Here is a 15,888-nt window from a genome sequence, read left to right as displayed (position 1 = left end):
CTGACAACCGGTGTGATTACAAGAGTTATGACTGCTAATCTCTCACAATTAGGAGCCTGTAATTCAGGTATATAAGATGGAAGTTAGGGAGAACAGAGAACTGTGGATCAGAAAATGCTACTTTTCCTTGCAGCAGGCAGAAAATCATCTTTCCTACTATTTAAAACATTTAAATGGCCTTTTTCTTGTATAAATTTGTATGCTTACTTATATGTATAGAAGTAAAGGAAAATAAAGTATAACTAGGGTGTGGATATTTTTCTATATTCATATCTAATATACATGTTTATACATTTTTATACATTTTTAAATTAATATGACTTATTTACAAGGGATACAGTTGAAAATGGTGCATATATCTGTGTGCAAAAAATGCATAGAAATTTTGGGCACAGCAAATTAAACAAAATCACCTAGAGCTCTGCTTCTAGCTGAGCGATGTATCAGTCCTTAACCTTTATTATAATTTACAAATACCACTGAAAGCTAATGTGTATAATTTTGGAAAAAACAAACTTCTTTACTGATAAAGGCTGTTAGCTAATTAAAATATAAACTCCAGAGGCAAACTACAAGTAAGAAATGCCAAAGGCAGAAAACTTACTCAGTACTGCATATTCAGAAAAGTCATTTAATGTACACAATAAACATCAAAAGCAACTGAAAGAAGAAATGGAACATTTTAATCACAAAATAATATGCTACATTAATACAGAAATCTGGTTGATTCAGACTTAGCCAAATGTGCCAACATCTGTAGGGACTAATCTTGAAAATGCTTAAGGATGTGCTTGAATTTAAGAATGCTAATAGAAATTAGTTGTGTGCTTACAGCTGATTATTTTCTTGAATATTTGCATAACCACAGCCATAGCTCATTATCAAAGATTACCTAATTTACAATATAAATAACATTTTATTTAAATAAATTAATATTAAAATGGATTTTTTTTGTTTTGATTTAAAAGCTTTCTACAGTCTTTGGTTGCTAGCTCATATGTCACAGTATTTACTAAGCAAAATTTTATTTATATGCAGCTATTTTAACCATAGTAATTTAACAATTAGCTGTATGTTGAGCACAGGGGTATTTCAGCCATAGTGGTCAAGGAAGAAAGATTTCACACATCTTTCCTAGGAGGAAAAAAAAAAAAAGAAATTAAACATTTTGGTTTTGGACTGAGAAAAATATGTTAGACAAGTTAGTATATGTAATTATGATATTATTATGTATTATGATATTAGTATCAGTGCCCTACTATAGAAACATAAAGGACATAAAAACCAAAGAGAAATGGATTTTTTTCCTCTTTTTTCATTCTTATAGATCTTTCCATTTTCTTGTGGACTTTTAACTCTTTTTTTTTATCATCACATTTTCATGTACTCTAAATCCTGTACAAACTGAACGTAAAATGGTAGCGTGATTTGGAAATCAATGCCACTTACTTTTCTCAAGTGTGAAATGGCTACACAAGATATGTTGCACAGAAAAATCAGACTAAGATTCAGGCTAAAAATCAAAATCACACTAACGAAATAATTCTTCTCATTATTATGCCTTGAATATTAGTACTCCATGATCTGAGAGTGTATATTGTCAATAAGTACGTACCAGTTACAGCAAATTTTGAAGAAAGTTTGTATAGAAACTGTTTGAACCTTTTATTTTATATGTTTATAAGTATTAAAAGTGGTTGTATTTTAAACATAATATACACATCATTTCACCAATATTTCCCTAAGCAAAGTTCATGGTGAGGCTTATAATGTTATACTTAAATTCTGCAGCCCACCTCAGGCTATCTGGTGGGAAGGATTTCTTTCATCTGTTTAGAAATTGTACGTCTAACCTCAAAAGAATAACCAGAGTTGATACAAAACACTGAAATTTTCTTCATCTACTTTGTCAATGTTGAATGCTTTTTGCATGCCTTCTCGGACTTCTCTGTGTGTTCAGGTCATGCTTCAATTGCTGAGTTGAGGATATCAGACACCCAATGACCTAAAAAGCAGCTATGTCCAAATCTAGTCCTTCTCAGAGGACTGAATGTGGTGATTTGCCTGAAGATCTCATGCATCTTGTGGCTCTGTCCCCTGGTAAAGCCACTTGTAAGAGTTGGAGGCCACTACAGCTGTGCATCCCAGGGTCCCCTGGGAAGGGAAACCTAGGGAAGGGTGGCTTACAAGCCCCACAGCAGCATGATGCCACCTAAACCCACCCCATCTTTCCTGGAGATTCCCTGTCGGGTTAGAGAATATGAAGCATTTTTTAATCCCTGCCTGCCGGGTTCTTCCTTCCTCATCTGGAAATCCCCTAAACGTGGAGGGAGGCTTCTTGTGCACCCTTCCTACAAAAATGGTTAGAAGCCCCTGAGAAGGATCTTTCTGTGCATGTTCCTGCAAGCTGAACTGCAAATTCTGTTTACGCAGTCAATCTAAGCAGAGTGCTGCTAATGGAGAAATGTTATGATAACACAGCTCTTTTAAGTCCTGGTGGTGATTCTCACTTTGCAGTCCTTTATCATGAAAAATAATACAAGCATGCTCTTAAACACCACTGAAAACAAAAACCATAATCAATACTGGTAATTCCAGTTCATTCATGATGAATAAACACAAAGACATGTTTTTCAATGCCAAGACAGTGGACTGTGGTTGTGAGGCAATTCTTTTCTAAAGAAATATTTATCGTCATGTTACCTCATCCCAGATGTTACTTAAAGATCGAGGATTTCACAGTTAAATAAGTCAAATCATTTAATATCATAATGTCTGTGTTTGCAGGCTGGAACACTGAGTGCCTGCTTGTGTTTTCCATAATGCTTGTGTTTGTCCCAATCAATATGTCTTTCTGAGGAGGCAGTCTTGTGTACACCGTGACGGAATTCTGTTCCAAGTACAGCTTATTGCAATGTAAACACCTGTTAGGAGGAATTGTGTTTTCTAGGAAAGGAGAAAGGGTGAACTTACCACTTAAAAATTCTGCTTATACAGTTGCAGTGCTTTCCCAGCTACATATTCAATGAATTCAGCACTCTCTGGGTCTAAACTGGGAGGAACTTTAATGGTGAAAGTAGGAGAAGTCAGGATATTCACGTCTACCACAGTTTCGTTTTTACTGGAGGGATCCCCAGGTACCACCTAGAAGAAATCAGTACTTTAGACACTACAAACTACTGAGTACTTTCAGTTTTGTTTATACCTATTGTGCCCACTGTCTTTAATAAGGGAAAATTAAATAGAGGAATAATTTAGACCTCTCTACTTTCTTTAAGTTGTTTTCTTTTGAAAAGACAGTGGGTGTCTGAATTAGTGCCAAAGCTGATTGTAGGTGGTGGAAAGAGCTGACATGGCAATGCAAGACCATATTAAAGAACTTCATGTTAATATTTATACCATGAACTCCATCTATAAAGAACTTCTGTTCTCCTAATGAGAACTTGAAAGTTGTCCCACTAATTTCAGTACAACTTCTGTGTGGTTGAAGTTATTTATTCCTTTGTGTTTTTGTAAACCAGAATTAGTCCTGTAGCTTTATTTTCCTAGAACAGACAGCTCAGACTGAGTTGGGAGAATGTGCCTGTCCCCTTGTACCTATTTTGTGCTTTATTTTTTGTGATTTGCACCATCATTTTGTATCATTTTTGCAGTAATAGTACTATTTCTGCATAGGAAAGGAGAATTTGTCCCTTGCCCAGGAAAATGGATTGAATTTACCTTGGATGTATCTGGTGTGTGAGATAGAATTAATCATGATGTATTTATCGGAATATCGACAGATACTGTCAAACATATGCAGCTTCAGCTGCAAGAATCTGTCTAACATTTGCCTTCTTTGAACTTTGGAGTATATAGGTACAAACATAGACAGATAGCTAGATATTCATTGACCCAATAAAGATGTGTTACTCACAGGTACAGTGCAATTTATCTGTGAAGGTAATCTGAGGCCAGTCAAAGCTACTAGTGTCAATTTACTCTTATCAGACAGTGATTTGGGTTAGCCTGTCAGCCATGCATCAGGCTGAAAGGATTTAGAAGAAAATAGTTTCTAACCTCAGGAGTTTCAGCTCATCAAAGGATTATCGAGCATACACAAACTCAAGATGAATAGGAATGTTGTGTTGTACAATCAGACATTACACACGTACCAACATCCAAAACCCCTAAGAACGTAAAAATATGAGCAAAGTGCAGGTCAAAGGCAGCAATAATTCCCTTCAGAAGACAACCCTTACCTTATCTATATTGAAAATGCTTTCTGGTCCGATGGTCATATTGGATAACTCAGACACCCACCCAAATCTTTCCTTCATTTTGGTCAACAAGTAGGAAGTGTCTTCTGTGTGATGCCGAACCACCTGGAGAATCTGCTCATACTGCTCCCCTGAGAGATTAACCAGCTTAAAGGCTTCATCAAACTTTATGTGCAGCTCAGGAACGTTTGGGCAATCTGTTAGAAAATATAGTATTATGTCTTACACTTTATCTCTTCTATCTGAAGTAATGAAAGCTAAAAAAACCTAGCAAGGGGGCATGGTTTGGGTTGGTCTTTAAATAATGCTGAAAAAAAGAGAATAATTCTTGCTTACCTCTTATGGTAGATTTAGTTTAGGCTCACAATGACTAAAAGGATTTATTATCCCATTTATTATATTACAGTGACCTACCAAGTAGCCTAAGGTTTATATTGTATTTCATGGCAATAGATTTTCTCTTATGCTAAATTAGATTTGGTAGATTTTACATACAGCAACATCATAATCTCCTTCTACATTATGGGGTTTTTTTAATTGCTCTTATTCCATTATCAGTCTATCCCAGGTATATAAACTGCAAGGCAGGGATTGGGGGAGCAAAGTTCCTCCCACTGGAAGAGAAGATCAGTTTTGAGACCACATGAGGAAGGAACCTGAATATACGTTTGTAAGTCTGTGGGACTTGATGAGTCCTGAAGGAATTGGCTGATGTAGTAGCCAAACCACTCTCCATGATATTTGAGAAGTCATGGCAGACAGCTGAAGTCCCTGGTGACTGGCAAAAGGGAAATATTGCACTATTTTTGAAAAGGGTAGTAAGGAGTACCCTGGGGACTGCCACCCTGCCAGCCTCACCTCTGTGCCTGGGAAGATCGTAGGACAGATTCTCCTAGAAGCTATGCTAAGGCACGTGGAGGGCAGGGAGGTGATTTGGAACAGCCAACATGACTTCACCAAGTGCAAGCTCTGACCAACTTGTGGCATCCTATGATGGCGTACATCGGTGGACATGGAAAGGGTTAGAGGTGTCATTTATCTGGACTTCTGTAAATCCTTTTGCATGGTCCCCCACAATATTCTTCTCCCTAAATTGGAGAGAGATGTATTTGATGGGTGGACTGTTTGCTGGATGAAGAATTGTCTGGTTGGTCAGATCCAGAGGGGAGAGGCTCAACAGCAGTGTTCCAGACAAAGATCAGTGACAAGTGATGTCCCTTGGGGGTCCATGTTGGGACCACTATTGTTTAGTCTCTTCATAAATGACATGGACAGTGGGATCGAGTGCACCCTCAGCAAGTTTACAGATGGAACCAAGCTGAGTGGTGCTGTTGACACACCTGAAGGATGGGATGCCATCCCAAGGGACCTGGAGGAGCTGGAGAAGTGGGCCCATGGGAAATTCATGAGGCTCACCAAGACCAAGTGCAAGGTGCTGCAACTGGGTCGATGCAACCCCTGGTATCAACGCAGACTGGGGTATGAGGGGACTGAGAGCAGCCCTGCCAAGAAGGACTTGGGGGTGCTGGTGGATGAGAGGCTGGACATGAGCCAGCAATGTGCGCTTCTTCCCAGAAACCCAACTGTATCCTGGGCTGCATCAAAAGAATCATAGTCAGCAGATCAAGTGAGGTGATTTTGCCCCTCTACTCCACTCTCATGAGACCCCTGGAGTACTGTGTGCAGGTCGGGAGTCCTCAGCACAGAAAGATATGGACTTGTTGGAGCAAGTCCAGAGGAGGGACAAGAAGATGATCAGTGGGCTGGAGCACCTCTCTTAGGAGGAGAGACTGAGAGGCTTGGGGTTATTCAGCTTGGAGAAGAGAGGACTCCGGGGAGACTTACTGTGACCTTTGAAGAAAGTCTGAGGCCTTCAGTAACTGAATGGGGACAAACTTCTTATCAGGGCCTGAGGACAAGGGGTAATGACTTTGAACTGAAAGAGGGTGTATTTAGACTAGATGTAAGGAAGACATTTTTTACAATGAGGGTGGTAAAACATGGAAACAAGTTGCCTAGAGAGGTGATAGATGTCCCATCCCTGGAAGCATTTAAGGTCACATTGGATGGGGCTCTGAGTAACCTGATCTAGATGAGTGTGTTCCTGCTCATTGCAGGGGGCTCAGATTAGCTGACCTGTAAAGGTCCCTACACAATCAAACTATTCTATGATTTCATGACACAGATTATTACAAGAAAGCCTGTAATGTATGTTAGTATTCCTGTTGAACGTTAAGACCTAATATTTATCTAACAACTGCTAGACATTAGTATGAGATCAGTATAATTTTCAGGGAATTCAGAACTGAAGATTCCTGTTTCTTCTTTACTAGAATATGGATTTTAAGCAAGAACATTTTATTAAACCTATACAAAAATTACTCTGGAGAAGTTCAATTTGTTTTCTGTGCAATAGTATTGTCAAGGGACACCTTCAGGCTGATAATACAGTAATCACAGATACAAACTGGTATCTGTAATACACGGGTGTAGATAAAAAAAAGTGGTCTGATATTCTTTTCAAAATGTATCATTAATATTTGCCACACTGGAGATATTCTGAAGACATTTGAGTTTAAGCATATTCTCTGGCATTTAAGACCCAACTAATTCTGGAAATACAGATGTGTTATGTTGCAGTGGCAGTTCTAGATGATTCAGGCTGAATTTTTTTCAGGTGCCCAGGAAGGGTATATGTCAGAGCTCTGCCATCTCCTTACATACTGGCATGAAACCCCCTTTTTGTCATCCCTGTTTGCTGACATCATTCAAGAAATAACAATTGCAGGCTCTTCAGTACTTGCTTTCCTTGCAAGGAGCTGAGTGTCACCTGATGTTACACCTGGTTGTCAGCAGGAGAAGCAAGTGTCAGGAGTTTGAGCTTCTCCTTGCTTTTTGCTCAGCACTGCTGCACCCAGGCAGAATCGATTGCTGCCTGACATCTTGTTTCTTTGCAGGATGGTCAGCTCTAACAAAACATATCAGTATTTTGCTATAGACTGTGGAACTTCTCTCTGGACCACCAGCGGTATGTTAACAACTGAGTTATAGTGACACTCTGTGGAGACAGTGGGGAAAGCTAATTGAAATCATCTGGAATGAGGAATGGTGATTGTACCCGTAGTTACAGTAAAAACTCAGTGACTGAATATTAATTCCAAAAATATAAAGACAGCACAGTAGAAAATGACAGCCTGAAATTCTACAAATCAGTAATCAATGCATTACAGAAAAAAACACAAAACCAAACAAAACCCCAAACAAACAAATAAACACCTCCACCCCCCCAACCCCCCCCCCAAAAAAAAAAAAAGCTATTATTTACCATGCAAAAGACTGTCTTCACATTTCTGGCATCTCTCATGAAACTGTGGGCATCCAGAAGAGTTCTCCCGTAGCTCCCTGCACTGAGGTCTCTGGTGCCCTGGCACAATTTTTGAGAACATGCCACTTTTGCCAGGATCTGGAATGAAGTCATAGTATTTTTAGACTGCCATTAAACTTAGAGTCTTGATAAATACACATTCATTACCTAATCTGAGTTCTTTCAAAGAATTCATGCCACCATAGTATATTCACTTATAAAGACATCGTAGTGTATTCCCCATTAATAACCAAAAATTGCTAATATTATTACACATTATTTGTTTCTAAACCATCTGAGTTCTGGTAAGATCTTTTTGACCCTTAGAAGTCAAGATGTTTCATAATCACATACAGCTAGATGAGAGTACAGTACCAAAACTTATTTCTGAGCTAACATGACTCCTGATACAGAAAAAAATTTTAAAAGTCTGTTGAAGAATTACTTAACTTTGTATTTCCTGATGATCATATAATAGTTATGTCACCTGCCACTCAGGGTTATGGCATGTGCTCACTGTGATCTCCTTTTAGACAGGCACCAGCATGTGTTTAAATGATGCTTGCTTTACTTTTTGCATTAGTAAAATATGAAACTTATTTGTATTCCTAAAGTTGTCCATGCTTCTTTTCTTTCACTGAGAGTCATCACCAGTGGTATGCCCAGAATTTTCTGGTCACTGAAAAATCTGATGGCTGCTCTTTATTTGACTGGTATTTGATTGGCACATTACATTGCTGCAGTAGATTGGAACTTACAGCTGTCAAGCTGAACTTAACATCATTTGTAAAGGGCAGGGATATGTCTTGGCAGCGCACAGTATTGCTCTAATTTTTTTAGAATTGGTGACCTGTCAATAAGAGATGATACAAATCATATTCTGACAAATGCTGAGATTAAATCTGTCAGTCAGCCTTATGAAAACCTGTATTTGTTCTGAATGCCAGGACTCCTGAGGAATTCCTGCATATGGTTTGAGAATTGCCATGAAAATCAGGCTGTGTAGGACCCAAAGTCTCCCTGCAACATTTCTCTGAGATTTCTAGGTGACTTGTATCTGTTCATTTAACCGATAAAACTTATCCTTGCCCCATGTCTCTCTAACCAAGAAAACCTCCAGAGCTTCCTTACACTATCTCACCCTAACATAATGGAAACTCAGTCATTAACCATAGTTTAGCAGTCCCGAGGGGTTTGATGTCATTGACAGTGCAGTTGGTTTTCGTTTTCTAACACTTGCCTTTGGTTTGGTCTGGCATATCTCTTCTGTAATCTCTGTATTCATCAAATACGTCGGTAATCACCTCACTGACACCTTCAAACACGGTCTTACTGAAATCAAAAACTATCTGTAAAAAGCCAGGCATAGCCCAGCCTTTCTGTGAGCCATCGTTTCTGGTGGTGTCCTCAGGTAAAGCTGGCAGGCTGGGGGACTCACTCAAGTCCAGATCAGACATGAAATATGTCTGAAAAGATTGGTCAAATTCTTTTTGCATGTGCTTGAAAAAAATGAAACTTCTGTCAAATATTGAGCCCACATCCGATAATAGTTGGCTAAATAAATCTTCCATTTTTACTAGCTGGATATCTTCTTTCTCAGGCTTTTCATTAAACTGGATGTCTTTTCCTTGATCCTCATGAAAACTGAAAATGAGTGGAGGTATTTTCCTCAAAAAATCTTCAACCTGTGTATAAGAAGGAGACAGATCAGCTGCCCGACAAGTTATCAGTTTGTTGTCTCGTGGGCTCTAATTTTTCTTTTTCAAATGCCCATAGAAACAATGCCCTCTTAATAACTGCAAACACAGCATATTCTCTGAAGACCCTAAAGAGGGGAAGTACATTCAATCTAAATCATTAGCATTAATTCTGCTCCAAATCAGATCTGGAGTAAAAAGGTTACCAGTTGCCCTTTAATCTGTGGAGGCTCAAAGTATCGGCATCTGGATTTCTTCCAACAAACAATTTGGACTTTATCTTAGAAAGATGTGAGATGCATTTCTGTGTACTTATGTGCAGAGCAGGGAACAGAAGGTGATTGTTCTTACTGTGATTTGTAAAAAGCCTTCCCACTCTCACCAGTAGGCAAGTCCTCACGTCTTTCTGCAAATTGAAACCCAGCAAAATCAAGAAAGCAGTGGCTCTCAGTCCATGGTTTGATGACGGAAGAATCTGAGTGTCAACTCTGCTACACAGGGTTCCCAGTTCCTCAGCCACTGGTTCCCTGATCTTGTACTTTAAGGCACTACTTTTGCCTGAGCCAATGGAGTGTTTTCTGAGCCACATTCCATGGCATTAGGAAATAGGTAAGCTTCGAGAAGCACCCTGCTAAACACGTACACATACTTATAGTCAGATATTCACATAGATATAGACAGATATACATATACATTAAAAAAAATTAAAAAAAAAAAATCAGATCATCAGCTCAGTCTGACCACCAGTACAGCTCAGAGAGAAGGAGAACTGTGAAACAGCGCTGCAGGAACAGCCTAAGCCACTGTTGTCCCCTCTGTCTGTATGTCCTCACCCACAGCTATCCTCTTTGTCCTCTTTTTGTTTTAATTATTTAGGTCACATCACGTTTCTTACTTTAAATGGTTCAAATAAGGCATATAGCTCACTGAGGAAGTTACCAAGAGGCTCAAAGACAGTAGCAGGGCAGTATATAACTTTTACTGCAATAATTTCAGCATCCATGGCCTCTTGAAAGTCCAAGAGATACATTTGAGCTATCCATGAGTGGTATCTAGAAAACTAAAAGTATCACCAATAGTCTTAAATTTAATATCTCCCACATTTTAACCTGAATTAGTTTAAGAATATACACAAATGTTAAACACTTTTGCTCCAAAGCTTGTCTGAAATACACTGTATGTTTAATGTTTAAGTTATTGTATTTTTCAGCACATGGAGTGTGAAAGCTTGGTAATCTGGCTAACATTTCAGTAGCTGTAATTGCAGTATTGTTTGTTAAGCTACATTTAAAGCGTATGCCCAAAAAAAAAAAAAAAAGGTGATTACAATTTTATTAAATCTTGTTGTAATAATAATTCACCAGCCAGGAAAGCATATTTTCTTTCTGGTAGAAGTAGGGGAATCTCCTTTTCTGACAGTTTCCTTTATTAAAAAAACAGTTAAGCATTTTAAAGCTTTTTTGTTACTTCAAGAGCTGATTTAAAACAACTATAGGAAAGAATGATGTTGTGTTAAGTGGTTGATTTTTTTTTCCCAATGGAATTTTGCTAACTGTATCTACACTTTTAACTTTGACAATTTTCAAATGGACCATAAAGAATCTATGTGGTAGTTTTCACAAACAGTTATTGACTATCCTAATGCAAGTCCTGCTGTGAGAGGAAACACTGGAATGAGTCAGTTGGACTAATAATGGTTGCAGGGGAATAATCAGTGTCCATGGAATCTCGCCAGAGTGCAACTGAACTCATTTTGGCTCAAGGTCCAATGAATGTAATCACATGTAAACTTCACATTTCCATATCCTCCAAATCAAATTAATTTTAGTAACCTGATATAACTACAGGTCTAGGTATTGAGAAAATAAGATGTTCTGTATCTAAAACTCTTAGGTGAATTCATGAGTATTCTCTGAATACAAAGTTTCTTCCTACCTTTCTTTTAAAGGTTGACACACCACGCTTGCAAGTTGTATAATATCTCATGCAGGTACTTTCTAAACAAGATTCACATTCGTCCCATAAATTTTTCAAGGATACTTGACATTGTTTTTCTTCTTCTTCCAATCTTGCCTTAACTTCATCCATAAGTCGCAAGGCTTGCTAAGGAAGAAAAAGATTCAGTGGAGGACAGTTTTCAGATTAGTGTTCTAAGTACTTATCCCAGTGTTGATCACTCATTTTGACTATTCCAAAATAGTCCTTTTTTTTTGCTAATCCTTAACCACTAGGGTAGGTTGTCTTCTCAGCTGCAGTCACTTATGGAGGGAGCTGAACATTGAAAACCTTTTTCTTAGAGGATTTTTCTGATGTTGTTCTCTCAGGGGGCACAGCCTACAGAAACAAATAGATCTCTACAGTCTACCAGGATCTTCAATGTCATGAAAAAAGCCACTCTTCTTTCTGTGTAAGAAGAATTCAACCTCCCACATGGTCGTGTGCTCAACTTGTATTGTTTTTTTCATGTCATCTGAACAGGATTCATCTGTTCCACTAACAGTGCTTTTCTTTATTCTTTAAGGGATTGATATTCCATGAGGCTAGGTCCTTGCCATACATAAAGTCTTTCCCTAATGCTCTCTGTTTGGGAGTATACTAATCAAAAGACTGTGGCAAGGGATTTTCTTCCTGCTCTTGTGTGAGGCACTCCTTCCATACTGAAGGGAAACAAGATGCATTTTAGAATGCTGCTTCTATTTACTGGATCGTTCTCCATCAGGTGGAGAACAAAGCTGAGCAGATCAGAAACAGCATTTTTGGAACAGACTTGGCAATGGAAAGACAGAAAAGTTCTTCCTATTGAAGTAAATTGCACATCCCTAATTTCTCTCTACAGCTGCAACATATTTTAATAGTTTAGGTTTCCAAACAATGTTCCCAGTTGTTCCTAAGTATGACAGAAACCTTTTAATTGGTCGGGCTTATTCATTTTGGCCTCATTTCAGTAAGGAAGAGGCTCATAGAAAAGAAAACTTCTGTCAGGATGTGCTTGATGGAGACAGCAACTGCAGTCTTCATAATCTATGTTTAGTTATTTTCTGATCTTTCTAATACATTTATGCAGTGTTTTATGAACTCTCAATGTAAGCTCTGTGTAAACGAAATTATCAAGAAAGAGCTGACAAGAGTGTTGATTGTGAGAGTGCAGTGGTGTTCCTAAAGATGCTAAAAAGCTGTCAGGTACTTTTTGCCTTGCTAATACAAATAGTTTAAACTAACTATCAGGTGTTGGACAAGAGAGGGAATTTTCCTTCAATTTCATTGAAACCAAAAGCTAGGATCTTTTTATTTTTTTTTAGTATACAGTAATCTCTGTTTATTCAGATCATCTGAGCACATGGCTCTGAGCCTAGGCATTGCACTACAACATTGGAAATTTCCCTGATTCACTGTACTTTCTCTAGAGCACATTATCATTTGTGGCTTTGATTTTTTCCTCAAGGTTTGAAGTTTGCCAAGTAAGCTGGGGAACATCTTGTGGCCTCAGGTGTTCAGAGACATGAAGGACAGAGCTGCTGGACCTTCCACACGAAACACTGTCACACAGTTGCCTGCAGTTGCCCTGGTGTCAATTCAGTGAAGTGGTGGATTTTTAGAAATTAACAGTGAATGCGATTTTCTTCTGATAGTGAGACAAAGAGGCAGAAGCAGATTTTCTATCAATCCTGTGGTCACATAGGAGATGTATGCTGCTTGAAGTGTACATACAATGTGATTGACATTCTCTCCAGAAAAGGGGAGAGAACAAGGGATCCCATTTGTGTTTCTTATTGGCCTGAGCACAATGGCATGCTATACTACTTCCAGGAGGGAGGCTAAATCCTTGTACTACCTGCATCATCTTTGATTAAAAATAGATGCAAGCTAACAAAAACACAAACAAAAAAAAAAGGCCCAGATAGACTTGTTACCTGTTTTTCTTCACTGCTCTTCTTCAAGGTTTTCATCAGATCTATGTGCTTATCTTCGTTTTTTTCCATCATAATTTTCATCTGCTTAATACCAATCAAAGCTTTCTTTACCTCTTCATCTACATACTTCTCTCCAACTTCAGATAGTTCTAAAAAAAGCCAAATTATACAGTGACTTAATCAGATTTTAACACTATTGCAAATTGTCATGCACTGCTGATGAAGGGGAATGAAACAGCTCTATGTTTCCCTACAGTGGCAGAGCCAAATCTTGAGACCTGAATGCTGAATAACACTGAGACAAGACAATTTCCATCAGGTAAGAATATGGCCCAGAGCCTTTGAAAGGATCACCTGTATGTAACTCAGCCTGTATATGTGACTGTCCCACTGCTGATTACTGAATCCCAGAACAGTAGGGCAGGTTGCTCAGGACCTGATCCTGGGCTTTGGATATCGCCAAGGATTACCCATCAGTTTTCTGACGACATAACCTATATGTTTATCTTTGATCTGGTAGTAGCCTATGACAGCTTCCCTTTACATCTTGAAAATGCAGATTACAGGTGCCTTCAACCTGTTTTCTAGACTTCCTGTGAAGTAATGATCAGTTTTGGTGATAGCCAGGGCTGACCCATATATTGCACCTTGAAGCTCTGCATGATTGCCTATCTGTATTTGTTCCCTTTGTGGAAATATCCTGAATATCACTGGAGCTATACAAAACAAGTAAAAAAACCATCACCCCAAGCCTGCCAAAAGCGCGTCAGTCATTTCTTCCTTTATATCTTTTTTCCTCGTGCCTAACTTTCTGTTTGTCTTGTTAAAGAAATATGACTAATATAGGCTGAAACAAAGAAATATTTAATGGCTGATCCTCTTGGGATTTCTATCAACAAAATAAAGCCATGCTTACAGATGTGCATATGCAAAATAACTGTTATTTTCTAAATTAAGTAATTTTATTAAAATTATTTGTAAAAGCCGCCTTTCAGCAAAGTATATAATTGTAAACATTTTCAAAGATTATTTAAATAAAGAAAATAATTCAAAATCGGTTAAATTTTGAATTTATATGCTGATGATCTATGAGGGATCAAGTAACCTATTAAAATCCTGTAAACTCCTTGGGTTTTTTTGTTGTTGGTTTTTGGTTTGTTTTTTTTTTTTTTGTAAGGAGCTGCTTATCTGCTAATCCCTTTACATTCTCATCCTTGTTCTTAAATCCCCATTGTGTGTGGGTAGGTGCACGCAGTCAGCTCTATTATGGTCTCTAAGCTCCACACATGAAAGTGGGACCTCTTGATGCCGGTGGGTGTGGAAGTCAAAATGCACTAGCCAGCTGGGGACCTGGGCCCAGGGCCCTCCAGCACACCCCAGAAAGAAAAGCATACGTACGCTTCAGGTTTTCCCGGAGACTCATTTCCTCCTGCTTTGTTGGTGCACAGTGATGACCATTCAGCCACAGCACATATATTATGAATATCCAAAAGGACTTCATTTTCTTTCTGTTAAAGAAGCAGGTGAGTGCAGTTAAATGTAAATATTGTCATGACGTTCAAATACCTACGTGCAGTGTTTGCTGAGTGTTATACAAGTTCCCATTATTTCTGTCTTTAATTGTGGTTTCTAAGATTTATAGCATGCATCTAAATGCTGCTCTTACTGAAAACGCACGAGTAAGAAGCTTGACCTCATTTGTAATTATCTGTTTAGATTAATTAGATGAATTCCACTGAGTTTGCACAGTGGCTAACAGAATCAGGACGTGTATATATAAAACCAAAAGCTTGTGCAGCTCAGTCTGCCCCTTTTCTACCTTGTGAAAAGCACTAGTTACTGATCTCACACTATGTCCTTAGTTTATATCATAAATGTATCCATGCTAAACAGTATTGCCCACTTTAAAAAGGGAAATTTCTAGAATGTTATTTCCTTCCCTGTGTCCAAACATGCAATTCCTTTCACTGTGCTTCAAAACAACACTTAATACATGAGATGTAATAATAGATGTGCCAAGAAATTGGCAATTAGATCAGTTTTGTAAACAAACAGATCCGCAGTTGAAACAAATTCCAACAAAATAAGGAAAAGAAATGCTATTTGCTTTATTTCCCTCTTAAAAGCAGAGGAGAAAGGTTTGTTTTTCAGAAACCATACAACTACACTTTATAGTTCTCATCTGATTAAATGAACACAGTATTCAAGTGCCTTCTTGTTAGCCAATATAGCCTTACTGGAGAGGCAGTTATCAGCCACAAGTGCATATGTAAATTAAAAACCTAGATTTGTTTATAGTCTGGATTTACTTCTGTAGTTACTTGCATATTGTACCTTTACATTTATAGCGAAAGACCAATTAACTTTGCAAAGAAATAGAAAACCCCATTACCAAAGAAAAGTAAAAAACCCAGTATATTTACCATTAATACTGAAATGCCTCTTCTGCAAAATTGCTCCCTGTGTCAGGAAGGGCCTGGGCTGTGCTCTGATCTAATTCCTGGGAGTGTCAGGGATTTTGCCATGTTCTGCTTATCTGATGAGAGGTACTTAATCCTATTAACGGGACGTTTTGTCATTAGGCTGGAGGATTTTGCATGTATGGGACTTCATGCTCATCTCTGTAGGCAAAACCACCAGGGGGAGTATTGGGCAAA

General features: G+C 38.3%; 1 protein-coding gene across 1 annotated transcript; it reads right to left on the bottom strand.

The window, feature by feature from the left end:
• Positions 1–960: 960 nt before the first annotated feature.
• On the bottom strand, positions 961–14,733 carry CLUL1 (clusterin like 1). Its single transcript, XM_050317448.1, has 9 exons — positions 14,630–14,733; positions 13,232–13,380; positions 11,256–11,423; positions 8,860–9,308; positions 8,713–8,721; positions 7,585–7,709; positions 4,242–4,456; positions 2,974–3,144; positions 961–1,134 (listed from the first exon to the last, which is right to left on the bottom strand). Exons 1-8 carry the CDS (start codon positions 14,730–14,732, stop codon positions 2,977–2,979), a joined length of 1,386 nt encoding a protein of 461 aa, XP_050173405.1. The 5' UTR covers position 14,733; the 3' UTR covers positions 961–1,134; positions 2,974–2,976.
• Between the last annotated feature and the right edge of the window lie 1,155 nt (positions 14,734–15,888).

This window comes from Myiozetetes cayanensis, unplaced genomic scaffold (assembly GCF_022539395.1).
Source record: "Myiozetetes cayanensis isolate MyiCay16 unplaced genomic scaffold, myiCay2020 scf1, whole genome shotgun sequence".
NCBI classification, from domain to species: Eukaryota; Metazoa; Chordata; class Aves; order Passeriformes; family Tyrannidae; genus Myiozetetes; species Myiozetetes cayanensis.
This window is presented reverse-complemented; position numbering and strand designations above follow the sequence as displayed.